The sequence below is a fragment of the Cavia porcellus genome, unplaced genomic scaffold (assembly GCF_034190915.1).
Source record: "Cavia porcellus strain 051 isolate PalLab524CR breed Dunkin Hartley unplaced genomic scaffold, mCavPor4.1 scaffold_14, whole genome shotgun sequence".
Lineage (NCBI taxonomy): Eukaryota > Metazoa > Chordata > Mammalia > Rodentia > Caviidae > Cavia > Cavia porcellus.
The window spans coordinates 43,757,700-43,785,508 of NW_026947497.1; the positions used below are offsets into that span (position 1 = coordinate 43,757,700).

Sequence of the window (27,809 nt, forward strand, 5' to 3'; positions counted from 1 at the left end):
AAAAGTATTTTTATGAATATAAATTAAAATTTAGACATCTACTTACCCTAAATACTAAAATCATTTAAAAATCTTTGTAATTTGTTTTCCTTGACATAAGGCTTTGTTAAAATACATAATGTACTCTGAAAACTATGAAAGGTTTTTACACCCATTAAAGACATCTTGACTTACCCCAAGGAAATAAAGCAATCTCCTACTTATGAAAAGCTAGAGCTATAAGAAAAAAAAGCTAAAAAGCTCAATAGCCATGTCATATTAAGCCATAAAAGGAAGAATTCTAAGCAATGATTTTTTCTTCTTCAAAATCTGAATGTGATAAAAAAAATTAGTTGAAAATCAGCAAGTAAAATGATACGAAGCGATATATATATACTTAATTAGGTATTGGCAGTGTTAAAAGAACCAATGAAACAGAAGTTTAAAAGTCTTGCCAATGGGGCTGGGGATTTAGCTCAGCGGCATAAGTGCCTGCCTTGCAAGCAGGCAGTTGTGAGTTCAATCCCTGGTACCGATAAAAAGGAAAAAGACCAAAAAAAAAAAAAAAAAAGTCTTGCCAAGCTTTAAGCTTCCAGTCTGTAAAATAGTGTAAGTAAGTAGGCACAGCACAGGAAAACAAAAAGTAACTAGAAAAATGGGATAATTGTTGTTTTGCAAAAAATGAGACACACAGGTACTGAATCCATGTAAAATAGCTGTCTTTTCATAAATTCTCAGGAATATCTGAAGTACATATGCAGAAAGCCATCATACAGTTTCTCTAACAAAATGAACTTCCTGGAAAGTGGTAAAGTCGATTTAACATTTTGCTCCAGAGGACCTGACTATGTATGCTGGCAGTTCTAAGTGGCTTCACACTCGCGCATGTATCCACACACACCAGCACAGTTCAGGCTGTATCGTAAAAGCGTAAGAATCCTTATGGATTACAGAACAAGGAGCCCAGAGCTCACAGTTTCAGTTATTTTCAGCCTCTCACATGAAAAAAAGACACCCCACAATTTCCTTGAGAGCCTATACAGTGACTCTTAGCAGGAATTTATACCTTCATAAATGGATTTCAGCAATTGTTTGCAATTAAAACTTGAATATAAAGTATTAGACAATTTTCTTTGGTATGGCACTATTAAGGTCTACATATAAAGATACTCAGTTTCAATTTGAGGACATAAATCATCAGTTCTTCTGTTCTCATATTTAAATGGCTATTGCCTCCGGGCTGGCTGGTATAGTCATTCTTCTCTACAACCAAACAAGGTAAATAAATGTGATATATTGGCACATCACCCCACCACTCTGCATATGGTGCACATTAGGGTTGTACTCATTTGCCATATGAATATAATTCCTTTTACCACATCTACTATTAGTTACAAGCAGTAAATAGAGAGTTGTTTTGCTGGAACTTTGAGGGCCTGCATTACATCATGGAGCACTAAACATCCTGGACCTTCTGGAGAATTTCATACACAAACTTTTAATGTCAGTTGAACTTCAACACTGCCAACATACTGTTTCAAAACCCTGCTTGATGAATATTCCAAGGAAAAAAGAAAAACACAGGGCATAGTGCAATGATGCACTCCACAAGGAGGGCCAGAAGGGAAGCTTTGGATGAGATACATATAAGAACTCATGCCACTGGCAAAGAATCAGATCAAGAGTCATATCCCAGGTATAAACAGGCCACTTGTCTCAAGCATTGCTTTCTTATGCAAAGTCTAGTGATCATAAAGAACCTAAATTTAAGATATCCCCTGATAATATTCCCCAATTGTGGCTTACTGAAGACCTGTAATCAATAAAAATCAGTTTATCTCCTGAGAAGTTGTGGCACTTTGTGTTACGAGGCAGGTACTGTACTTACTTTTTCCTTAAAATATTATAGAGCTCCAAATCCAGGTTAGTGTGGATTAAAAAGATTAAAGTGATTTGTTCTGAAAAAACTTTGTATTTTTCAACACAGATGTTTACATCTTGGCATTTGAGATCCACTGATAATATATCACAGGTCAATTTTTTAAAAAATACACCTGTGTTTCCAAGTACTGCGTTCCCTATTTCCCAATGTTAAGCCTCCAGACATGTCCAGCAGATGGTGCTCTAGGCCACCTACTTCCAGAGAGGAATGCTATTTGTGTTACATCCACCTATATTTTGGAAAGACAAAGAATAAGGATTTGTCAGTAGCTTCGGTAAAACATATTCAGCTTTATGATTCAAAGGACATAATTCCTAAACATGTGCACAAATATATACATGTGCATAAGCTCATGTGCCAGAGTCAACCAGTAAATAATTCACACCTGGATGTATTATGGTACTACTTTCCTTACAGACTTGATGAGTAGTCTATGTGTATATCAGTGGTATTTATAGTCATATGGCAAGACCATTCTAAATTCATTAAAAAAAATTTAGAATGCCTTAAAGTTAGAACTCATTTTTAATTATAGCAGGAATGTCTCATTAGGGTGATACTAGTAAAATTAACAACAGTAGGATTTACGGTAATGACTGAAGTGATTGATGAGAGTATAACAAAATGAAGTTTTAGACAGAGAAAAAACAGGGCAGCTATGGCATACAGTACTTTAAAAAACAGCTCTGTGGTCTGTTAGTGTTAGCCTCCTGGTTAATAAAACCTTCTTTCTAATTAACGGTGCTGAAATACTCTTAAAGAACAGAATCTTGTTATGAAAAAAAGAACTTAGTTTTTTTCAAGAGACGCCATTCCCATAAAGGAGAAAGCTGACATAGATTACCATGTCTGATTGCAAAGAGGAAAAATATGCCACCTTTCAATCAAATCAAAACCAGAATGCAAGAATGGAAAACTACTTTACTGAAATACTACACACACAAATCTATGCAACACCTCACTGTCAGCAACCATTTGCTTGTAAGCTAATCAACTCTGGCTTTAAAAACATTACTCCAATACCTAAAAATGTCTAATAAACATTTAATTTTAAAAATTCAAATTTACTATTTATAAGAGTACTATAAAATAGTCAATACATAACAACTATTTTGTACATTTTCATCTTGCTTATTTAACTAAACTTATGTCACAGTATAAAGTATTTAAATATCAATCCAATGCACTAGGGCACATTTTCTCTGGAAATGGGCGGTCTCAACAGCTTTATTCTGAAGGAAAAATAAGCACCTTAAAAAAACACTGTTGAACGCTATTAAGCCCCCAAACACAAAGGGTACCAGGGAAAGAACAGTGCTGTGTCTCTGTGTAGAAAACGTATTTTATTGAAATTTTATCAGTGTTATCTTACAAATCCACAACTAAATGGAGTTCTGTTTTTAAGTTTTCTTCTCACTGAGAAAACTGCATTTCACACAAGATAACTCCCAAGAAAACAAAGGGAAAGATGGAAAACTAGGGGGTTCAGGAAGGCAAGACTTTTGCTGTGTACTTTAGGCAGGTTTTATAAAACATCTGTCCTTTTTAAAAGGCCCAAATAATGCTATTTATAAGTTTTATACAGTTTCATTAGCCAGACTGCTCAAGTAACATGTGTATTAATATAGGTCAGCATTTTTAAAAAAGATACACAACTATCAACTTTATATATAGCGCGAATATCAGATACAGAGAAAATGGAACATACAGCCTATGACTCCACACAATTACCAGCTATTCTCATGGGCTTTAAAGAGAAAACAACTACATAGCTGAACGAGATCTATAAAATGCACAAAAGCAATAGCCTAGGTTTTTTTTTTTTTTCCATTTGCTCATTTTCCTTTCAAGAAAGAAAACATATAAAATAAAAAAGTTAAAGGTGAGGCATCACATGCATTTACAGGCTATATCACAAATGTGAGCGCCTAAGCCCTTCCTGAAGGTCATTTCTCCTGCACCTAAGACAGCCAGCGCGGACCAAGCGGGAACCTGAAAGCCCTCCGGGAGCAGCGCAGGCTCAGCGCTGGTGTCCTGGAGCCATCCGCGAGGCGCAGGCTTATGAAAGCTTACCCAGCTCCTGTGCGTGCTGGAAACGGTTTACACACAGGAAAAATCTCTTTGCTTTTGTTAATCATTTTCACCAAAAGGCTTAAACTGTTTTCTTCATCTATTCTAATGTGTATAATTCTCACAATATGAAAAAGTACCTATTTGTCTTTTTCCCAGACTCATCCTTCAAAGCTAAAACAAAATTAAATTGGGACATTGGATATTATAAAAGGGCCAGAAAGGACAAGATTCAGTTTGAGAAAAGTAATTTAATTCAGTCAGGATACATTACAGTTTTCTAGAATTTGTATTATATGTGCTTTGTTGTTATTCTTTTACTGTTTCTCTTCATTACCAGCATTAGTAGGAGTTAATGTCCACCGTACTGCAGACAATAACAGAGAATATACCAAGTGCTTCATGAAAAATGCAACATGATAACACATACTCTAATGCCAACAAGCTGTTGTTTGTGTGGTGATTTATTAGAGCCGAGCATCCTGCGTTTCTGTAACACCTTAAGCCAGTTACTGTTGCTGCTTTCATTTTATGACAACTGAGAACCACAGCAAGGCTGAGAACTTGGATTTTTCTGCAGTACAATGCCTTAGATTTGGTCACTTATACTTGATATTTTCTTAAAAAGACATGCATGTAAAAACCATCTCTAGGGCAATTTTATAGGTACTTCAATACATCAAGTATAATTAAATATATACCTATATAAATTCATGTGTGTATAGCTGTAAAATATTTTTCCTTTTGAACAAGTTGAACATTTCCAATTTTAAAACATGCTTAGATTTCTCAAATGCAACAGAAATGACTTACAGGTATACCTTAGCTTCTTCTCAGAATACACACTGTAATGACTACAAAATTTAGAATGCTGATTAAGATCCATGAGTTAAGAAATCAAATCCCTTCGTGTGTGCATGCATACATGTGTGTGTTTTGATTCTTATACAGGCATGAACATCTTACAGTATTTTAAGGCAAGAAAAAGTTCTTAAATATTTTGAGATAAATAACAAAATGGTAAATTTATTATCTGTGTTGAATTAGAGTTCACTTGAGATAATTTAGTGAATCTCCTAACTGGTTTTACAGAAACAGGAAAAGAAGAAATTGAAAGTAACGAGCCAATCTAAGAATAAGAGACCATGAAGGAAAAAGAAACCAAAATGTGAATGTTCATGGTAAAAAGAACACGAGGTGCTTCCTAAAGAATATGAAAGTAAAACCCCTAAAATTTATATTTTTAAGTTTTTATTGTAATTATATGATGTGAACATATATGTATGAGTATGTGAAATACCCACAAACATGCTCTCTCCACCACACGTACAGATTGATGTGATCACACAGACTGTAGATCCAAGCATCATAGCCTTCAAATTATTTTTCATACTCCATTCAGGTAGGGCAGTATGCCAGCTTTGATAAAAATAAGGTATACATATAACATATATAAAACATATATAATATATAAATTTATATATGTATAGATATATAATATATAAAATAAGATATATATATATATAATATACATTATAAGCACACACGCAGTTAACTGAATAAAACCTGCATTTACCTACCACCCCAAAATCTATACTGTACATAATTAGAAATGTCTTTGAGAAGCATTTTGCATATTTAAAAAAACTCTACCATTTGACTACTGTTTTTGAACGAAACTTTCACTTTCACACAGATATTATCCATTTGGCACAGGTTGAGAAGTCAGTCTAAAACAGGGTGGGCTCACATGTACTTCTTTCCTTTCATGATTTGGGGCTGAGCGACAGAAATAAGTACCACAGTATTCAGGTAAAGTAATCAGGAACAACATGATCCTTCCTTAACCTTGTGCCTTGCTTTAAATTAAGAAACTGTAAATATTTAAGAGCAGTTAAAATGCTCTACCTTATGAAGTAAAAATCTAATGCCTTTTTGGTGGGAACTCTTCACTGTTGTCATAATCATTTTAATTAAATCCTCATTTTTCAGGTGGTCTCTTTATTTTTTCCTACTTCTTAATGTGTTTTTCCTAAAGCCATTTCTTTTCTGCAGCTGTGTGCGATTGGTTTTAATGGTAGCTGTTTCCTTTTTTTTTGCCTTCTGTGAATTACAATTTTAAATGGTTACACATTTTTGTTTTACTGCCTTTAGCACAGTTCCATAAAGCTGTTTAAGGCTGTTGGTGAACATTTTCATTTCCCCATCTGAAAAACTAAGAGCCAATTTGAATATTTCATATTGGCCTTTTATGACCTTTTTTAATCTTTTAATATGTAAATGAAAGCATAATTTTATAAAGACTGGTAGATTTCCAAGAAATTGGAATTCTCATTTTGCTCTCAAAGTATGAATTCAATAAACAAGATAATATGTTATTATTCCTATCTTATTGTTCATGAATAAAACACCTCTATTTTATTTGGCAACAGCCATTTCCCATGAAAAATCAGCATTCTGGATCATAAGAATAATTTATCACATAAAAAAATTTCATGTGTGTATATTAATTATCAATGGCTACAAAAATATTTTAATAACAAGGCTATCTAGATGTTCCTCAAATTACAAACAAGAAATAAATACTTGATATTCAGCTTCACTCACCGTAATGGAAAAGTAACTTACAATGCAACATGTCATTCTACAATCACTTGTAAAAGCTGACTTACTGCCTGGGTTATCTCCGATCCCACTGTTTTTTCCATTCCAGTACCAGAGCAGAAGGGTTGCGTCACGTGACCCTGAGAGAATGTAGCAATTTCCCCCAATGTAGGACTCAGAACGAGTGAGGCAAGTGACGACATCCCAGTGACCAAACACCACTTGGATCAGTTTTCCTGAAATACAAAAGTTTTCTTTTAAAACTACTATTAAAAACAACAAAATTCTAATGAGAAGATGGAAGACCATGATGCCATTATTAACTCAGATTCTGATAGTTCAGGTATCATACTGTTTGATCTAATCCACAATAAACCTTTTCTATAAATATTAACATTTTTGAAAGGCATATGTTAAAACTACTGCAACATATAATACTTGAGAATTGCTAAGTGGCTACTATAAAACTTAGAAAAAGTCGTTTACTGGTTAAGCAGGCACAAAAGGACTTTTGTTGGAACTATTTTAATACTTTCTTGAGTTACTTTGTGTGATTCAAAATGAAACAAAACTTAGCTGCCTTTCATCTTGTAACTCAAATTTCACTAATGTAGACTAATCTTAATTAGTGAAGATTTCATGCATTTCTTTTTAAAAGTCACTTTGGGGAGATTTTCTGCTTTTCCAAACCAGGATTACATGAACCAACTTTTGATGAAAAGACTAATTTACTGTGATTTCAATCGGAGCCAAGTCATTTTTTTTCGTTGTTTTCATCGTCAGAATCATGAAAATTATTTTGGCGTGAAGTCGAAACTGAGATTACATACAGGGCTTTAATGAGTGAGCGAGGACATGGAGGGGAGACTGGTCACCCTGCTGCACATCGCGGGCCACGAGCTCGGAGGAGTGGGCTCCACACAGGTATCAGAAGAAAAGGCCGCTGACTGTGGCTCTCACTTAGATGACCTTCCCTAAGCAACTCAGAGCCTGGAGCAGCCCTTTGTGCTAGCTATTCCAGCCAACAGTTCCTGTCATCTACCGGGTCTACGGATGAGTGTCCTGGGATGTTTATCCTTAATATTCAGTGTGACTTTTTTAAAGCAAGTGTTTCAGTGGAGCTTTACAACTGTAATTCCTATGTTCAAGAAAAAGACTACTAAGTTGAAAAAAGCAATAATATGCTTAGAAAACTTCTGAGAGTTGCCTGGAATGCAGGATAAACTGAAAGTTTGAGATCGTATTTATGTATTGGCATCTGTGTTTTTAACTTTTCAAGTTAATAAATATAACTAAGGAGGTATTTATATTAAATTTTAAAAATTCTTGATTCTAATAAACCCAGAGGTGTATGATAAAAACTGCAGATCTAGAGAGACAATGCTGATGTAACCCTTTACTGCACCAGGCAGGAAGTAAAAATACATGTCTTACCCTCGAGGGGCAGCCTTGCACACAGCCTACAACTACTAACTGTAAAATCAGAATGATTACAGTCGCCCCTTTTTCGCCTGTGACTAAAGGAGAAACGAAGACTTCAGTGAAGGCAGGGGTTTTAAATGCTAAATGTTCAGTGATCATTCCAGAATTTCTTCAGCTCAAACATTTCACCTACAAATAGATCAATAGAGAATTCTTTTAAGAAGAATTTGATTTTTTAGAATAAGCTTAAAAAGTAAATAGGAAGAATACAATAATTTCCACCATTTCCAGGGACGAGGGGAGAGGGGAATGGCTGCAGTTTGGTTATCAGTAGGTTTTCTGTTAGCTGAATGTAAGCACTGATAATTGGCAGGCTGGAAGTTAAGTCAGTAGGTCAGTCGTGCCTGCTGTAAGGAACTGAAAATGTCATGCTGGGGCCACGTGTTGATCAGAGGACACACAGTGACTTCAGCACCAGCTTGCACCTCAACACTGGGGTGCAAGCCCCCAGGCAATGTAAACAAGCTCTTTATGAGCAGGCTTGCTTCAGGTTCAAAACCCAGCCCTTGAGGGCTGCAGGAGGAACTAAATGAATCCTGGCAGGAGACACCAAGGAAAGCCAGGTGCTGGGGCACACATCTCTACTCACAGCGACTTACTTCACCCCCAGCTCCTGCAAGGGCAAAGTGCAAGCTTTTAGCTAGGAAAGGGGCACATGTTAAACGCAGGGGTGGAATTTTCCAAGATTCTCACATTCATTCTCTTTAGTTGAGTCACAGCTCTGTTGCTCCAGGGTCAGCATGAGGAAAATGTCATGAAAGTGTCGGTCACGAGGGTTTTTCAACTAAAACTTTGTTAAGTTTTGATTGAAAAGTTATCTAAATTATTTTTCGTATAACAGATGTTTATTGAGCACCTACTAAGTGCCAAACATCATGGTTTTTTTTTTTTTTTTTTTTTTTTTTTTGCACAGATACAGTGATAAACAGACCTGGCCTCTGCCTTTAGAGGATTTACTGTCTGTCAGGGGAGAAAGACATGGAACAAATGACAAAACAGATGTTTACTAATCGTGATAAGTATTGTACAAGAAAAGACCAAGGTAGGACTGGTGTGATAACAAGGCAGGACAACTTTGGGCTGGGTGGTAGAATATTTAAATGGAGAAGGGGCATCTGAATAGTCACAAAAAGAGTCCCACACTGTAATACAACCATCCTGCAGGCTCAATGCTGGCAAATATTAGTTTTTAAAGTTTACTTGCTCCTGTTCTGTAGCCTTCTCAGCCATCTTTGCTATTGCCATGAGGCTGAAGTTTGCTCCTCCTAAATAAATCACAGCACATAAATACCTGCTGCTCTTTCTGGTAAATTATTTTCTGATAATCTCATAAGTGTTCCTCAACCTTTATTTTTTGTTTCCTTTAATACCAGTCTACCTCTCCACACACTAATATCAAATATTACCACAAGCACTAGAATATCCCTTTTTTGACAGAACAAATTTTCTAGTTAATGTTTTATTTGACAGCTGTGCTACAAATAAAAAAATTCCAGCTCAGGACTCTGTGCCACTGAATCTAAAATGTGGCCTGAAAATAATTCCAACTGCCGAGGGAAGGTTTTATTGTTGCCTCTGCTGTTCTGGTTCTGCCCCGAAAACATGATTTATGTTTAAAGAATTTCCTGTTACAACCCACATTTCTCTTCCCTCTCCCCCCAATCTAATAAGAGAAGGAATTTTTTGGCTTGTGTGTGAAAATATAATTGAATTCAACACTTTTGATACCTTTGCCATTATATATTACTGATCATACAGTTTTCCCTTTACTTTTCTAAACTTAGGTAAAAATATTTAAAATTCCTATTGTTGTAAAAACATGAACACATATTTATCCCAACAAGTTATTTTAAATGAAATCATCATCCAAGTTTGCATACAAGACATTAAAGATACTAGGACAATCGTGGTTTTTAATTTACAGGTTTTCTGGAAGTATAAATCTATTTATTTTACAAGTTAAGTTGGTTTCACAGAGATTAATTTTAAAATAAGGGTATTCCTTATGAAACTGTTTTATATACACCAAGTTGAATGCCTAATGCACTGCTGGGAGATACAGGGAAAGGGGAGGAAATGATACCTAGTTCAAGCCCAGTGTAACATGGCAGTGCACACTTGGGCAGCACTTGCACTAATGGAACGTGGCAGACCTGCTGAGAACTTAGGGTTACAGGCTGCAGTGTCTTGTAAATTAACAGATGGGTGAATTGTGACACCTGTGGGAGACAACATGGTCTCATACAGAGAAGCAGCAGCTGCACCTGGAGTCAGTACGGCAAGGTCAAAGCCCAGTTCTGCAGACATGAGCTGTGCAAATTTCAGCGCTGCCTTAACCTCTCTAAACCTCATTATCATATCTGGAAAATAGAAGGAAGAACCCCTAGGTCTCTCCAAGATGAGAGCCCGAAGCAGTTATCATGTGCATGAAAGAATTCTGTCAATTCTAAGAAAACTGGGAATGTAGGTATTACTCTGATTATTAGTAGTATGCAAAAGTAAGGCTAGTTTTATTGTATGAACATTAATGTTGAACATCCTATAAAAATAGCATCAATGAATTTTTAAAAACTCCAAGATTGACAATAATTGATGATTCCTCTTCAATGATCTTCTGGAAAAGGCAAACTTGATGATGTGGAGTAGACAGTGTTTGCCAGGAGGTTGAGGGCAAGGGAGGAGCTGGCTCCCAGGACTCGGAAAGTGGGGAGACAGGATGGAGCTGCTCTGCGCCTGACTGTGAGGTGCTTCCTTAACTCTGCTCTTTCAAACCTGGTAACTCTAAACTGGGAAGAATGAATTTTACTGTGAAAATTTAAAAATAAACAACAAGTGCTCTGTAAGACTATTTAAGGAAATCTTGTGAGAGGATGTAACAGGTTTACCTAGAAGGCTTGTGCAAAAAAGAGAACACAACATGAGGTCCCATCACCCTACCACTGTCATTACCAAATTAGAAAAATTTCATTACAGTAATAAATGTATTTTAGGAAAATGTATCAATCCCCACTGCATTTTTTTAAGCTTTTTTTTTTTTTTTTTATTGGTACCAGGGATCGAACTCACGACCGCCTGCTTGCAAGGCAGGTGCTTATGCCGCTGAGCCCCTCCCCATTGCATTTTTAGAGACTGTGGCGAGTATTTTAGGTTCCACAGTAATTCCTGGTATAGTCTGAAATAGCCAGTAACAGCCCAACTGAATGATGCTATTTTTTTTAAACCCACAGAATAAAAATACAAATGATAAGACAACTAGATCACACTCATTCCATAGAGCCTAAAACAAATACAGAATCATGGCTAAAAACAGCTTCCAGGGTTTAGTCTGTTTTTTTCCTATTCTTGGCCATGTTTCAATATAAAAAAAACACATGTAAGACAAATTTCTTGAAAAATGAACAATTATTTGGAATACTAGACTTACTAAGACCGGCATGGATTCATACACTTTGTAACAAGTATTCCAAAGACTGCATGACTATTTACTATAAAGCATTCAAATAAGTAGAAATCTCACTTAAATAAAATTCCCTACCCCCACAATAGTTCTGTTTCAGCGCACATATCTGCTGTCAGGGGCTCGGGTGTAGTTCTTGGTGGAGCCCGTCCTTATTAACATGCAGGAGGCCCTGGGTTCAATCTCCAGTACAAAAACAAAACAAGAAACACCCACGCCCAGAGAATATACTGATTAGTATTAATATATTACTATATAATTTTAATTATTTTAGTCACTTAACTGCATATTTACGGTAAGTTTTATTCTCTAACACTTTCTAAAATATGTTTAAAAGACTCCATTAAGTTTCTCGATGTTTTTCAGTTTTCTATGTGGCAAAATGTGTAAACATTTCCTGGATTATAGGTTCTGTAGTAATACAGGGTTTGTCCCTCAGGGAGATGTATGCAAATACATATATAGACTAACTTTTATATTTTAACAAGGGCTCCTGTCATGCATAAATCAATAGTCAGCTACTTTTCTTTGGGATGGTGTAGGTCTCAGCAAAACTGTACAGAGAACTGGGTGGAAGCAAGATATCTATTCCAAAGAGATATTTAATGAATTTTTCCAGGAAGAAAGAAAACTCTTTAAATAATACTAAAGTAGAAAATACACCTATCTGTATGTGTGCTCACACTAAGATTATGCACATACAAATGTGTGTAGTATTTACACAGCAGGCTCTGCCTTTGAAATGAATCACTCTTTATGCATATCCTTGGGAAACAAACCTACTATGAAAAGCTACTTCTTAAAAACACACCGAAGCTAACGGGGACGCTCTAGACTATTTCTTCTTGAAAGGAGAACAGTGTCCTTTCATCCTTATTTTACAAACTTTTGGGTTTTGTAGTTTGGGAGAAGACGATGAGACATCACTCTACGTCTTGCAATGCTGCTAATCATAAATGGGCTCACTCATGCAGGCAGTACGAATTACCCGTGTCCGTAGAGTAGACGCGGAAACTCTTATCCCAGAAGCCACAGACAAGAATGTAGCGGTTGTCAGAGGTGATGACAAAGCACTGGGAATGGACTCGAATACTTTGGTCTAAAAGGTCCATGATTTGCCTCCTGTGCATTCCTGTATTGCTGGCTGTGAGAAAAAGAAAACATTTTACTGAATGCATTACAAACTCTATAGTGCATCACATACTAGGAATTAGGAGTAAGGGACGACAGGAGATACAGTCCAAAATAACAGTACATGACCTTGAACTTTAAGTATACTAACATTTGAAAAACTGAATAGGAAAACATATGCAACGGCTGGGAGAATGTGTGTGGTTAAAGTCAGTATCTCAGTAAAAAGGGTTCTGCTTAGAGAAAAGAAATAATAACATACTACAATTTAAAAATAGTATACATTGATGGGACATGGTTTCCAGCTCTTGGGCAGGACCAAACTAGATTACAACCTCCAGACTGACTCACAGTTAGGTCTGTGTTTGTGACAATCTTATTACATCTATTGTCATGAGAATGGATTCATGTTGTGACAATGTATTACCTTTAACATTTTGTCACAAGGAAGAGATATTAGGATTTAAATGTCATATATTTGAAATATTGTAGCATCTTGTGCTACTTTGGCTTTAACAGGACTGTAATTTGACTGTTTCCGATTTACATCTGTACTTGCATGTAAGGAAAGGCTGAGTGACTGTTTGTTAAAGATTTTTATAATTAAAAAAATCAAAGCATAGCACACTGACACTTTCTTCTTATTCAAGCAACAAAACAAGACAGCCTGGCAGTATGTACTGAGAGAGGTTTTGTGCATATATAGTGTCAGACCCAGCAGTAATCTTCTACAAGTACTGTCCACAATCAAGTGGGCCACTATCAGCAAAGATGGTGGTCCACTGAGATGCCTTCCTAGTATAAGAAAGCCACTCAGATAGGACACTTTAGTCACTTTCGCCTTTCCAATGCAAACAATACCACAGAAACCTGGCTGTACCAGAAACCAGAACGGAACAAATATCTACATCAAGTTATTGAGGGTATTTTTATCAGTTTTTTAAAGAGGAAAACTATAACTTGATAAAAATTAAAAAGATATCTATTCATTGTACATAATAACTAAGTTAATATGAGTGGTTTAGTCAAAGCCTCAGAAATGAAAACAAAAGCAAAACCGATGTGTCACTTGCACCATGCTGGGAACCACTGGGGATGCAGAAGACTGAACTCTCCCCTCCCCAGGCACACTCAACATAGCAAACGCGGATGCACACCCAAAATTCTGCACACCGGCAGAATGCTGCTGGTATCTGTTGGCACAATTTAACTAAGATTACCATAGCAGATAACTGATAATGCTGGTTTCATCAGCTTTTGGAAGATTTATGGGCTAGAAGGCACAGCAGTAGTAAAAGGGGCAGAACTCGGGCGGGGGGGGCAGTTTCCTCTCATTCCTCACAAAGGGAAGTTGATGGGATAAGTGGTGCTATACTGTATGAGAGGAAAACAGTATCCCATTGCAGTGAAGCTGTGGAATATTGTTATTTTTTTAACTCCAAGAAACGTAGGGATTAAAAACCATGTATGTTGGGGGCTGAGGATTTAGCTCAGTGGCATAAGTGCCTGCCTTGCAAGCAGGCAGTTGTGAGTTTGATCCCTGGTACCGGTAAAAACGAGAAAGACAAAAAACAAAAAACAAAAAACAAAAAACAAAACAAAAAAAAAAAACATGTATGCAGTACTTTCTACACTAGTTCCTACAGTGATTTCATTCCATACGTGATGATTAAAAACATTAATTTTTTCAGCATTTATATCAAATTTGCTCTTGTGATACAAACTTGCACTGGGTGCTTTTGGGATGTGGCCTCTTCTGAGGACCTCCTCAAAAATTTGTGCATGTAACACAATTCAGAATTGGGGGCCCACAGAGCACCCATGGGAAAAGCCCAATGCCCTTTAACATTCAGATAGATTATTTCCAAAGCAAGTCTTATAGGTAACTGCATACTGTAGAGCTTATCCATCCATCTATCCATCCCTCTACCCAGCCATGAAGCCATCCATCGATCTCTCAACAGCCTTTACGTATCTCACTCTTTTTAGAGTCATCTTCATGAGATGAAGTACCAAAAGTATTTTTGTTCAATGACAATTTGGTATATTTATCTAGATAAGCAACCTTAAAACAGGGGCTTATATCTCCCTCTGGGTGTAAGACCACCCAGAGAACTCTCAGGTACAAATGGTTTTAAGGGAATTCATTTCTAGTCCCTTACTTGCCTAAGAAGGTGCCTGTGAATCTTTCTAGGTTCCCCTTTCACACAGTTTTCTAAACTAGACAAAATAATGTCACATTTCCCTCTTGCCTAGAAGCTGCTTAAGAAACTCTTGGTAGCTAAACACAGAGACAGTTTGAAACACTGATGTGAAACAGAGGAGTGAATGCTAAAATATCGCATTGTCCTGCAGGTGAGGTGAGTTTCAATAAATTGGCATGATGGTCTAGGCACAGTGTCAATTAAAAATAAGTTTCAATGACAGATTGCTAGGATGAGAGAGATTAAGCCACGAGAACTTCTATAACTGGTTGCCATATAATTTTGCCACATAACTCAGAAAGAGTTCGAAGATTTGTGGGATGCTGTTAAAACTCTTTCCTTTCCCATCTGTTATCTCGTGTGAATAACAGTCCTTAGTTTCTGCCTGTCTGATTATTAAGTTGGGGCCTTGCTGTGCACCTGGACTGATCTTGAACTCCTACACTGAAGCAATCCTGCTGCCTTGGACTCCCAAGTGCTGGGACTAAAAGCACACAACCACCACCCTGCCTGGCTTACATTTCCACCTATAAAAACAAAAATAAGATGGACCTGTTGGCACGTCTGTCATACCCAGGGTCACTAATGTTTATCTGTAGATACCCGAGCTTACAGGAGGAAAAAGCTCTATCCATCTTACTAAAGATGTATTTCCAATTAATGTTTTAACATTTAATGCATGCTTATTATAATGAATTCTAATGCAATTAAGTGATATGTAAATATTAATAGCCGTAATGATCATTTAATGCAAATATTTTAGAAAACAGACAATGGTCAGAAGAAATTTTAAAACTGAAATTCAAATACACATATTTTTAGTTTTCTGTACATCTTTTTATTGATAAAAGATATAATAAGGTAATCCATTTTAAGAAGTTAAAGATAAAATCCAGTAGGGAAGAGGTGAGGCTATAGCTTCATGGCACAGAACGTGCCTAGCCTGAAGGGAGCCTTGGGCTCTATCCCCACTGTTGCCCTACTAAAAAGAAAAGTAGAATAAAAAATTAAATTGAAGATGGAAAAGGAGTAAGCTGGCATTTCCAACTGTTAAGGGATTTACAAGCATTGTTTTAAAAAGTAGAAAATGTTAAGTATAAATTCACTCTGATATTTAGATTCCACTGTGTATTAACTTTTTTTACCTATGCGAGAAATTATAACCTTTACAACTACATACACTTAAGATGAAAACTTTAAATGTTAATTTTAAAATTTATAAGAAGACACAGACCACACTGGTGACCCATAGTCTAGAGTCTGAAAGGCAAGCAATAGCCCACAGGCTGAATTGCCCATGCTTGGTTTGTATATAACTTTATTTTTATGGTGTTGAGACAGGGTCTTGTTATGTAGTTTAGACTGACCTTGAACTATGTAGCTCAGGCTGGCCTTGAATTTGCAGGAATCTTCTGCCTCAACCTCCTGAGTGCTGGGATTACAGGTATGCGCCACCATACTTGGCTGTACAAGTTTTACAGAAAACAACCATGTTCAGTTGTTCACCTAATGCCTGTAGTGGCTTCTGTGTTAGAATGCCAAGGTTAAGTAGTTGTGTCTAAGACATTATTACCCACAAAGCCTAAAACTGTACTTACAACCTGCCCTTTCATTGAAATGTTTGCATGAACTTGTTTTAAAGAGTTGCCATTATGGATTAATCTTTTTATTAGTGTGTGTTTGCAGTACATGTTTGTATTCTGCTTGTGGAGTTGGTATGCATACATAACACATTTTCATTCCTTGTTTTACTCCCTTTTCTTCTGTCACCACTCCTCCCATACCACCACCACCACCACCCCCCGCTCCTCCTATTATCCATTTTTTACTTTGTTCTTGAATTTATTTACACCTTGGATTACTCTCTTGGATTTCAAATACCATGTGATTTGAGTTTCTGTGTCTAATTTATTTTACTTAACATTATGGTCAAGGTATATCCATTTTCCTACCAATGATTTAAGTTTATCTTTCTTTATGGAAGAGTAGTACTCTATGGTATATAAATACATTTTCTCTGTCCACTCATCTGTTGATGGACATACAGGCTGCTTCCAAGACCTGAACTGTATTGTTTCTGCCTAGCAAAAGAAACAACTGGCTCACAGAATGAGATCAATTTTTTGTCAGCTACTCCTCAGACAGGATTAATATGTAGACTGTATAAAGATCTTAAAAAACACTAGAACCCCCACTCCAGTGAAGGACTAAATCAAAAAACTGTCAAGAACAAATGAAGACTTCACAGATGCAGCATAAATGACCAAAAAATACATGAAGAAATGTTCAGCATCACTGGTCAGTAGAGCCATGCAAATTAAAACAACACTGAGATTCTATCTTATCCCAGAAAGAATGGGCATCATCAAGAAATCAAATGATAACGGGCTGGGGATTTAGCTCAGCAGCATAAGCACCTGCCTTGCAAGCAGGCAGTCGTGAGTTTGATCCCTGGTACCGATTAAAAATTAAAAAAAGAAATCAAATGATAACAAACACTGGTGAGGCTGTGGGGAAAAGGAACCCTTCTCTGTTGTTGGTGGAAATGTAAACTAGTACAACCACTATGGAAACATAATATATAGTCAAATGTGAAGCAAATGATAGGCTATAGTTCAGAAATGCTTTACATTTCTGAACTTCGTGCTTAGCAACTGAACTTTATTGTTTTCCTGATTTTTAAAATTACACAGTGAGCACTTAATTTTTTTAAAAAAAGTATGTGTCAAATCATATATACTTAAAGCAAATTAAGATTTAGGAACACAGTAGTACTTATCCTTCACATATGTAATTACTGCTTAGATTTCTGTGTATATTTGGGCAAATGATACATGAACTGTTTCTGAGTTTAAGGTTAGTTTTGCTCACTTTGATAGTCTATCCTTGTAAGACAGTCATTTAGTTCTATTGAGACAAAGGCTTTAAATACAAAGGGTAATATCCACAAATGAAATGTGTTGGATTTTAAAATAATATTTTCAATCTTTCCTGTAAAATAGTAAAATTCTAACACATGTATTAGTGCCAAAGAAATGTGATAAAGCTAGAAGCCAAACATCCATGCTGGTTGCTCACACTCACTGTGAGGCAATTCGGTTTTTTACACTAAAAGTTACTCAATGGCTTCTACAATATCAAGGCCTAACAGTCTTGGCAATGCCCTATGTGAAATCCTACTCAAAAAGAACAGCTTCAGTGAAATATTCTAAGTCATCTGCTGCAGATGCGCCTTTCCTCCCAGTGGCTCTTTCTGGTCTTCTGTTATTTCCTCCTGAACAAATTTAACCTCCAATGGCAATTTATTGGGTTGTAGAACCCTAGGAAAATGAATACAAATATCTTAAACTACCATTGGCTGGGCAATATATTTCAACTTAGAAACCGCTCTGCAATTGCACATTAATCCCCTCAGTCTGAGTGGAGGGTCCAGGAAGAAAGGATTGATCTCCTTTAATGATGAAACCCTGGCACTGCAGTTTTATTTTTCACAACACAGTGTTGCTGAGAACCCCACTGTTATTATGAAAATTTCCCTAGCAAAGGAGCTCCATCACATTACCAGTGCACCAATTCATCATAATGTGCCTCGCTCCTGCTCATCAACAAGTCTGAGTGATGAAAAGATCCAATATTATCCTGACAGTACTTCATGCGCATTCTCAATCACACATTATTACAGCATCCATATTAATTTTCAGTGACACGCGTCCTAGGCCTGTTCAAATTAGGCAAACCAACGAGGGGGAGTTGATGAAATACCAGCATAGCCACAGCTCATTGCATTCCAATTTGCATGCAAATGGTTTATCAGGAAAATTCCATTCCCAGCAACCAGCAAGTGAAAAACAACTGTAATCTACACTTCAGGGCCACCATACAGAGCTTAATGAATCGCAAAGAGAGAAAGAAGTGACAGACCTATGAGAGGATCGATTTCCACTGGCAGCTGGTATGGCTGGTCTTGTACAGCACCTTGATGAGCTGGAATTCACAAAAGATAAAAAAAAAAAAAGAAGAAAAGAAAAGAGCATTAGTTTTCATATACTTAGCTACATAAAAATAAGCAAGGCAAATCTTAGGTAGAATTGTTTTCAATCTCCAAATCTCTCATGCAGTTTTCTGAAATTTAGAGAACAAAAATCCAGGTGCTTTTATGGCTGACTTATTAAACATTTATTTTAGATTAGTGCTGTTCTGAACATGTGCCATTGGTGGTGGCTCCAGTCCTGGGCCATAAGCTATAGCAGATGCTTGACTGGCAGCCTCTGATGCTGCACAAAACAAAATTAAGTGGTAAAGCGTGCTGAAAACAAAATGTGACAACCATCTGCTGACTGTAGCAAATACTATTTTTTCGTTACTTCCTAAAAAGGCAGTTTTGAATGCTGCAGCACAAAGGATCAACAAAAACGTCAATTTATGATGGAGAAACGGAAACCTCTAAGTCAGAGAACATTTAATGTTTCATCCATCACATTAAAATCAATCAATTGGAAGTTTGCATAAAAATAAAGCTATCCGCAGATAAATGTTTTAGTTAAATGCATTTGGCTGAAATATTTTCTTAAAGATTGGATTGAGGGTTTAAAAAAAGTTTTATTAATATTTAATATTTCTATGGTTTCCATTTAAAAATACTCTCAGAAGCAAATGAGTTAGAAAAATCAATCCATACTAAGAATAGTTTGTTCCATTCTCAAAATGGCTTTAAAGATTCAGGCGTACCTATTTTATAATTGAAAAGAGGTTTTGTAGGCTATTTCCTGTGAAAGGTAGGATCTCAGGCAGAGAGGAAGTGTCACTGATTAGCTATGCAACATCCATAGGCAAATCATGAAGTCCAAAAGGAAGGGTTTAGAATAATGACCTTGTCAGCTTCACAGTTCTGAAAGCTAAATTCTGAGCCTTTTTCCAAACTCTCTTCCCTCAGCCATTCACCCTGGTCAGTATCTCCCTGCTGTAGCCTCATGAACATCAAGTCTACAACACGCCTGGGTGATATTAAATGAGCTCTGCACAATGCTGTCAGATTTGGGGAAATCTTTCTATCTTTGTGAGTCTGAATATAAAAATGGGGAACATCTCAATGAGCTCATTAGAGTACATAAAAGCTTATTATGTCATAAGTTCCCTAGTTAGTAAATGCCAGCTTTCCAAGGCTATTCAGGAGATCATTAATACTGATAAATATCTAAGTACAATGTTCACACTAAAAATTTTAAGTCCGTATGTATGAGAAAGTAATTAGAGTCATAAGAATTCTCTCCTTTTTTTCAACTAAAGGTAGTTGTTGTCTTTGCTGATTATTTTTCTGCTGGAAAAGAAATCACAAGATGCTTGATGAGGGAAAACATCTTTAAGAGCCTCTGGCCTACTGGATGATGTTGTTTATTTCCAGTGCTACCAGTGTCAGCACTAAGGTTGCGAGAACTGCCTCCCTCTCCCAGAATCTAGGACCACTGAACCTTCAGAATCATATCGCCAGTGAAGGCAGCTGAGGGAGTTAGGTCTCCAACCCTACTCCTGCCATGGAATGCTGTGTGACTTTGGGCAGGTTATGTAGCCTCTGTGGGTCTGTTTCCCGAGCTGTACAGTAGACTGAGTGGGTTAAACAGGACCATATAAAATTGCCAATACTTGACCATTCCAATCTATTAAAAAAAGCTATTTAATATGATTTAACCTAAATATAGAACCTCCATTCTTAAGTTGTTGAGGGGATTGAATTAGTATATGAGATGATTAAAATGATTCTTAGAAATCTGTAGAAAATACTCTATGAACATTAGTTACTGACATTTTATTTAGAAGGCTCTTCATAGTTCTTTGAATGAAAAAGGAGGAAAAAGTGGATTTTTTTGTTTTGTTTTGTTTTGGTGGAACCCAGGGCATTGCACATGCTAGGCAAAGCTCTATCATTGAGGTACAACCTCAATTCAAAATTACTATTTCTTTTCTAAATCAGAACACAGACTACCCAAAATGAAAGGAGCTAGCTGTGGAAATAACAAATCCACAGGGGAGAAAAATATCTAAAAAAAAAAAAAAAAAAAATTAGTGCAGCCAGGCGTGGTAGTAGGAGGATGAGATAGGAGAATCATGTTTGAGCCCAGCCTGACTAAATTAGTGATGTAGTGACACCCTGTCTCAATACAAAAAAAAACTTTAAAGAACAGAAGATATGGCTTAGTGTGAAGGCTATGAGTTCAAGCCTCAGTATTGCAAAAGACAAAAAATAAACAAAAAATGTAATGTGAGTTGTTATTTAGTAAAGAATTTAGAGATTTTTAATGTTTGTTTTAAATCAAGGCATACTGACCAGTAAAAGTTGCATGACATAGAATAAAAGATCAGATTCCCAAAAACACCTGAATGAGGGTAGGTTTAATAGAATGGACACTTACTATTTTAATGTTTTTAGGAGCAGGTATAGTTCAGAGCTGGAGATTACACTCTGGAAAGATAACTGCCTGCAGTGAATCACCATGTTACTACTCTGCATATCTGGGCAGGGGCTGCCGTGTCACTCTGTAAAGGTGGTCTTCAGTAAAGGTCAGGCAAACACCACTAAGAACACAGGCCCAGACACAGTGAGGGCTCACTGAGAATCACAGGCAAAGAATCTGCAGAACCATGCAGATTCTTGGCTCTTACCTCATGGAAAGGGGAGCTTGGGCCAGGAGCTGGATGCACCCAAAGGGTGGTCCATCAGAGGAACCCACCTACAGTCACTTGATACATTCAGGGAAAAGCTGGATATGGAGAAGAGAATGCCTGAGCACCAAATACAAAGCCAGTGGTGGCAAACCTCTGGCACATGTGTCACAGCAGGTTGCTGGTACCCATGAAAGCTCTAAAAGGTTCGCCATCCCCGTACAGTACGGAGGCAAGCAAGCTTTTGAGTCAGGGACGTACGCTGACTCAATGTCAGGAGCTTAGTCCTCACTACTGGGCATCAGGTGGAGACCTAGGTGCCCTATGGCTCTTGCAGCGCCAACTCTTCTAGAAGTTAGAGGCGGGGACACAGACGGCAGAGAATTTGAAATGAGGAGGCTCTCAGCCCTGCCACAAATAGTCCCCAAGGATAAGCATCAGAGGTGGTGGTCCTGCGACCACACACTGGAGCATTTGCTGAACTCTAAGGGTAACTGTCAGAGTAGATTAACGCTCTGCTGCATGTGACAGACAGAACCTGACCACAACCAGCATGTTCTTCTAACAAGGAGTAATCAGAGAAACAAAAAAGTCACATTTCTCAAAGTATAATCTTTAGTACTCAAATACTAGTATGCCACCTGCACCCACATTCACTTCTATAAAGTAAATTCACTGGAAGAAAAAGAAGTAAAATGACATAATAATAGAGATATTAAATATCTGCTTTGGTTTTTACTGCCTTCACTTTTCACTTAAGTCTGTTCTGTAACCAAATATTGGCATTTCTTCCCCTAGCTCCAGGAAAATGGTTACATTTCATTAGTTCTGATACAACTACAGATTCTTTGTGGTAAGTACTTTACTGAACTTAACTCACATACCAAGCTTTTATTTCAATGTCTTTTGTTCCATTCTAAAATCCTTGCATTCAATTTGGTTGAAGAATGTGAACTTCTACAGTAATTTTAGGTATCCTAATTTGTAGTGCTTTATACAGCCTTAAAATCTGTATTTTAAAGCTTCCTACCTGTAACAGTGGGTTGGGGGAAAGTCTACAATCTCGAGGACTTTAAAAGATTTTCCTTAAAAAAATTTTTTTAAGTAGTGGGTTTTTCTAAAATTGATATGAAAATCCAAAAGACTGAAAATCATTAAAATAATTTTGAAAAGGAAGAAAAACTTTGGAAAGTAACATGCATTATTTCCAGAATTAATTACATTTATAATATCTTTCTTATTCTTTCAGCTTCTCACATTGAGAAAATATGATGCTTACAAATATGAGTCTGATTTATTTCATTTCTGAATATGGACTCATTAGATCCATTTACCTTTACCTTTACATTTCAGTTTATCCTTTTGATGGCTGTTTAGATTCTACTTATAAAAAGACTACATCTTTTTTATCCATTCCTTGGTTGATGGGCAATTGAGTTGTTACCAAGATTTTCTTTAAAGGATTTTCTGCTTTAAAAAGATTTTTTAAACTAGTGGGCAAAAAAAAAAAAAAAGCTAAATCTGGATCTCAACATTCCTGTTCTAATGGAAGATAAAAATCTGAAGGGTGGGCTTAAAATCTAGATGAGAAAATTTGGGTTTGACCTCTGTCACAGATTGTGCATGTGTGCTGCTGAATGAAGAAAGTTCCTCTGGTCCAGTATCTTCACTAGTTTAAAAAAAAAAGTGGGCTACAGTACATAAATCCTAACATCTCTTCCAGCTTGACTGGCTTGTGGGTCTAATGGTTACTTCAGGCGAGTATGGCCATTCTGTGCTACATGGAGGAGCAGAAGATACAGCAAGCTGACTGCACTTGGGCTGTGTGATGTCACTTCCACAACAAATCCTACCATGTTGTGTACAAAAAGGTAAGTTTCTGACAGACTTTAGACAATCCAAAGTGCTAGAAAAATGAGGACCTCTGATAGAGTGTTCATAACAATTTACAAATACAAGTGTCAGTATAGTAAATATTAGAAACTATATCTATCTCCAAGGATTCAGACAAACCACTAGATGCCAAAGAATGTTCTAACGTTTGTGCTACACATCTCAGGAGGCACATCTTGAACCTTCCAAACTAGTCAGAGCTTTGATTCACACTAATGCTTGCAAGTTAAAAGCTAAAAGGATTTAGATATATTCTAGTGGGTATTACAAAGCCTCCCTTCAGTGTTCAGAAGGTTGAGGCCTCAGAATGACATTTCTTGACTTACCAGGAAGGTTGTGCCACTTGTTCACGGCAAACAGTCTATTTGCAGTGACGGTGATCACAGCAGGAGCTGCCAGGCCCGGCTGGGTGTTGGCCGCCACATGGGTGACCGGGGAGTTGGAGGGAAACTTTAGGACCATGATAACATCCTGCTGCGCTTGGTCTGTGAACATCAAGGGGCTCTGCAGGAGGAGATACTGTTGAGTGGGCAAGACAAGACCCAAATGTACAAGAGGAAGACAAAGGAGACGAGGAGAGAGGGTGCAGGAAAAGAAGAGGAAGACCTTATTAACAAAGGTTGCAAGCTGAAGTATGGTGCACAGAAAGGCTTGCAGAAATCGTGATTATGATTTGCTTGTTTTTTCACATGGCACTATCTGAAATTTTCAGTAATTGAAGCAGAACATGTTAACAAAAACACCTAGGAAATCTGTACTTTCCCCACCACTGCCATGAAACACTAACAGAATGACTTGATTTAAACAGACAAAGTAATGAGGATGGCATTAAACCATTCCAGTTGCTATACAATGTTACACAACAACAGTCTTTCTGGTAAAAAAACCAACCAAACAAACAAAAAAAAAACCATAATAGGCATAAAAGCAAGCCAAGGGAATTTCCAAAGATCATCAAAAGTAGTCTTGAGCTAGCACAAAGATTTTGACAACTAAAATGATACCTAAAACAAATACATTTATAAACAGTAGTTAGCACACATATATTATTATGGCCAACAAATAATGCATGAATACAGTATACAAACTTAATTATAAAGGTGTTTCAAGGCAATGCTTAATTAAATGTACTTGTAAAAACAAGTGTTTATATAGGGTACAAAGTCCTAAACACTGCCTATTGTAATGCAAATACCACTGCTTTCAGTACTAAAAGTGGAATAACTAGATGCCCCTCCTCCCACTAAGTAAACAAACTGATGCTTAAGACTTATTTGTTCTTTGAAAAGTAGAAGGTAATTGAAAATGTTAAACAAAATACTGTCTTCTCTAATAACCAGCGGCAAAATAAATCTTGAAGACTACTAAGGATTCAGAACATTCCTCCAAGCCTTATGTCATAATCCAAGATATATACAACACTGCTCTGATTTATTGGCTTTATTTTTACTTTGTGGTAGTATGCTATCACGCAGTAATTGCACTGTACGTTTTCAGCGATTCTCTCTTTCCATGTCTATTTTCTAATAGCTGATTAGTATCATTCAGAATTGAAACACTTTGATGAAATACTCTGGCTGCTTTCCTATTGCCATATTTCAAAGCACCAGGTAAATGTAAGTGTGTAGGCACATATATTTAACACGTATTTATTCAGAACTGCTAATAAAAAATTAAATACATTTGCATTTTTATTATCAGTCCTTTTTAAAAAGTTATTAAGAGTACTTAGAAAAACATATTGCACTAAGAATTCCTATTTGCACTCTTTGCATAAAGGTGTAAATAAAGGCAACTAATAAGCTACCCCGACACCCTTCTGAGCCAGTGGCTAAAAGCCAATCAATATTATGAGTTAATCCTCCCTGGATGCTCATTCAATTAAAGGTGTCAGTAATGCCTCATCTGATGTGGCCTCAATTAAATCCAAATATCTGATGGTGTGAAAACACAGGGGGATACAGCAACAGCAGCAAAACCAGACAAATAGGCAGCTTTCATGTGCCTGCTAATTACTACACCTGGTGTATATTATGGTTCACGCACTTAACGCAGCACGAGGTGGCTTTAATTTCTGTTCTATTCACATGTATGTGTGTGGAAGTGTGCACCAAAAGCTGATGGGGGAACTTATCTGAATGTTACTAAAAACAATAAATCTGGGCTTTTGATTTTTGAAAACTCTTCATATCAAGCAGCTTTTGACATACGAAGCACCCATTTATGTGCATTTTTAAGGAATTCTGTGAAATTAGGTAAAAATAAAAAAATGAAATGGCTCAATAAACAAGGTATCTTCCAAGCTGGTTTTAAAGAAGTCCTGAGAAAAGGCAGATAAATCACTTTAGGGTACAAAGCCTCACTTTTCAATTACATAGTTTTACAACAATATTTACTCAGATCAATTTATAAACTCTTGAGAAAAATCAGAATGCAACACCACTATAAAGTCTCCCTGAAAGGAAGTTTATAAATATTTCTAGCGTAACAGTTCATATTGTAAGTATAATTACGTGCAAACTGAATAATTACAATGTTTTTCCCTAAAAAAAAAAAAAAAAATCCTAGCCACATAGTCAGGACAGGCTACCCTCAGCAGTCGCACTGGCTGGCCCAGGCCCTGCCTTCTTCCTGCAGCTGTCCCTGCTTGCCCCCCTGGCCAGAGTGCCTCCTGTGGCAAGAGGCAGAGTGCTCATCAGGAAGTGCCCCCACCCCAGGCACTGAATCACCTGGGGTAACAAGCAGGAATGAGCTGCACCAGCAGGATGCCAGGGCCACACCACCCCTGCAGCAGCTGCACACAAGCCAAGCAACTGGGAAAACTGGGATATGAGAAACCCTCTCCTAACTCTCAGTGCCTTGGCTAGCCAAGTCGGAGGCACAGCTAAAAAACTGCTAAGCACATCTCATTCTGTTTTCCCAGCGGAAGAGAAACTGGGGTTTATTTCGGACATGCTTTTCTTACACAATCATGTATGTCCAAAATGAAAATCAAACTTATACATTTGAAAGGAGTTTAGGTATTCCATCCAGAGAGTAAGGCCATGAGAAAGGGTCTCTCATCCTCATGCGAGGGTGTGCGATCTCACTAAGGGACAGGAAAGCAGGCCCGCCTGGGTGAGCCCATAACCTTCTGCCACAGGGAGGCTGGGCATGCACCGGGCAAGGCCCCAGCAGCCCTGGCTGTGCAGTGACCCAGGCGGCCAGTCATCTGAGCAGCGCAGGGGCTTCTATTAGCCTGCACCCAGGCAGCCTGAGCCTCGCTGACAAGCCATTACTAAAAGTAATTCCCAGCCCCAAGCATAAATCATCCTTACTGTTTTTATGGCATTATCTTCCATTGTTCTTGCTAAATGTTGGCTCTCTGTGTCGTCTTCTGACCACTAAAGTAACCCTTGAAGCTCATTTAAATCTGAGTTTTAAAAACACTCAAGAAAAAAGGGAATATGAATAATTTTTAAAATGTTTGTAGTTTATTATTGTGGTCAACTCATATTAATAGAAAAAGAAAGGGAAAAACCCTGTAAAAAGAAAAGATGACAAGGAGGGGAAAAAAACAAAAAGAGAAGGTGAGATTGGAAGAGGTGGAAAAAAAGAGAAGAGACCAGAGGGAGCCAGGGCTTTATTTTATCCCTTGCCCTCCTGGCTGCTGCTCTGGCCTCCTTACTATGGTATCTGTTGCAATTCTGCTGTCTCCAAGCCACAACAAGGGATTTGAACTTAAATTGTTTATAATATTTATGCAAGCACTTTATATTTACTCTTCTTAATCTAAAATAGTAATGATCAAGCTGCTTTATGAAGGATAATGCAAGAAAAAAGTAGTATGTACAGTTTTTAAAATTATTTTCATTATAATGTAATTCAATTCGTTACTGTGCCATTTGTTTTTCTCAGTGAACCCCTTACCCCCAAGTTTCAGAGGCTATGAAGGCAGAACAGTCACATTTGTTTACAGCTCTGTCTGTTTTCCTATTCCTGATTCTAGGCTGGCTGCTGACTTGCAGTGGCCAACAGAACCTGGCATTAATGATGTGAGTTCCACGAGCCTCAGGATGTCCTGCCGGTTCAGCCTTTATTCTCCTGGGTGACCATTTCACTGCGGGAGTGCACAACCCATCCCATGTCCCCGAGGACAGAGAGCAGCGCAGTCACCTGGGCCACTCTTGGCAGCATCCAAGCCAAGGTGACAGGCGAGAAGAAATGCCACCAAACTCTCAGAACCAGAGAAATAAAATATTCATTACTCTAAGCCTCCCAGCTTTGGCAGGCCAACTGCCATCTCCCTTCGCAACCCCAGGCCAGTAAACTTCAGAAACATTATCAAAATTACTTAATTAGCAGGGCATAGTACATACCCTGTAATCCCAGCAACCTGGGAAGCTGAGGG

General features: G+C 37.4%; 1 protein-coding gene and 1 long non-coding RNA gene across 7 annotated transcripts in view; one reads left to right on the forward strand and one right to left on the reverse strand.

Moving 5' to 3' along the window:
• The window catches only part of Lrba (LPS responsive beige-like anchor protein), a 662,281-nt gene that overhangs the window by 19,640 nt on the left and 614,832 nt on the right, over positions 1-27,809 (reverse strand). For 3 of the 6 annotated variants that reach the window (XM_063224392.1, XM_013160174.3, XM_063224393.1), the window contains exons 50-53: positions 23,746-23,938; positions 18,791-18,853; positions 12,523-12,678; positions 6,664-6,831 (exon numbers count right to left, since the gene is read on the reverse strand). In XM_063224392.1, the coding sequence (XP_063080462.1) occupies positions 6,664-6,831; positions 12,523-12,678; positions 18,791-18,853; positions 23,746-23,938 (580 nt within the window). Of the gene's footprint in view, positions 1-6,598; positions 6,832-12,522; positions 12,679-18,790; positions 18,854-23,745; positions 23,939-27,809 lie in introns of all 6 variants that reach the window. The other 3 variants (XR_010039211.1, XR_010039212.1, XM_003476894.5) reach the window with 2 other exon arrangements.
• On the forward strand, positions 23,106-27,748 carry LOC134470363 (uncharacterized). Its single transcript, XR_010039221.1, has 2 exons — positions 23,106-23,397; positions 27,408-27,748. It is a non-coding gene; the product is annotated as an uncharacterized LOC134470363 (long non-coding RNA).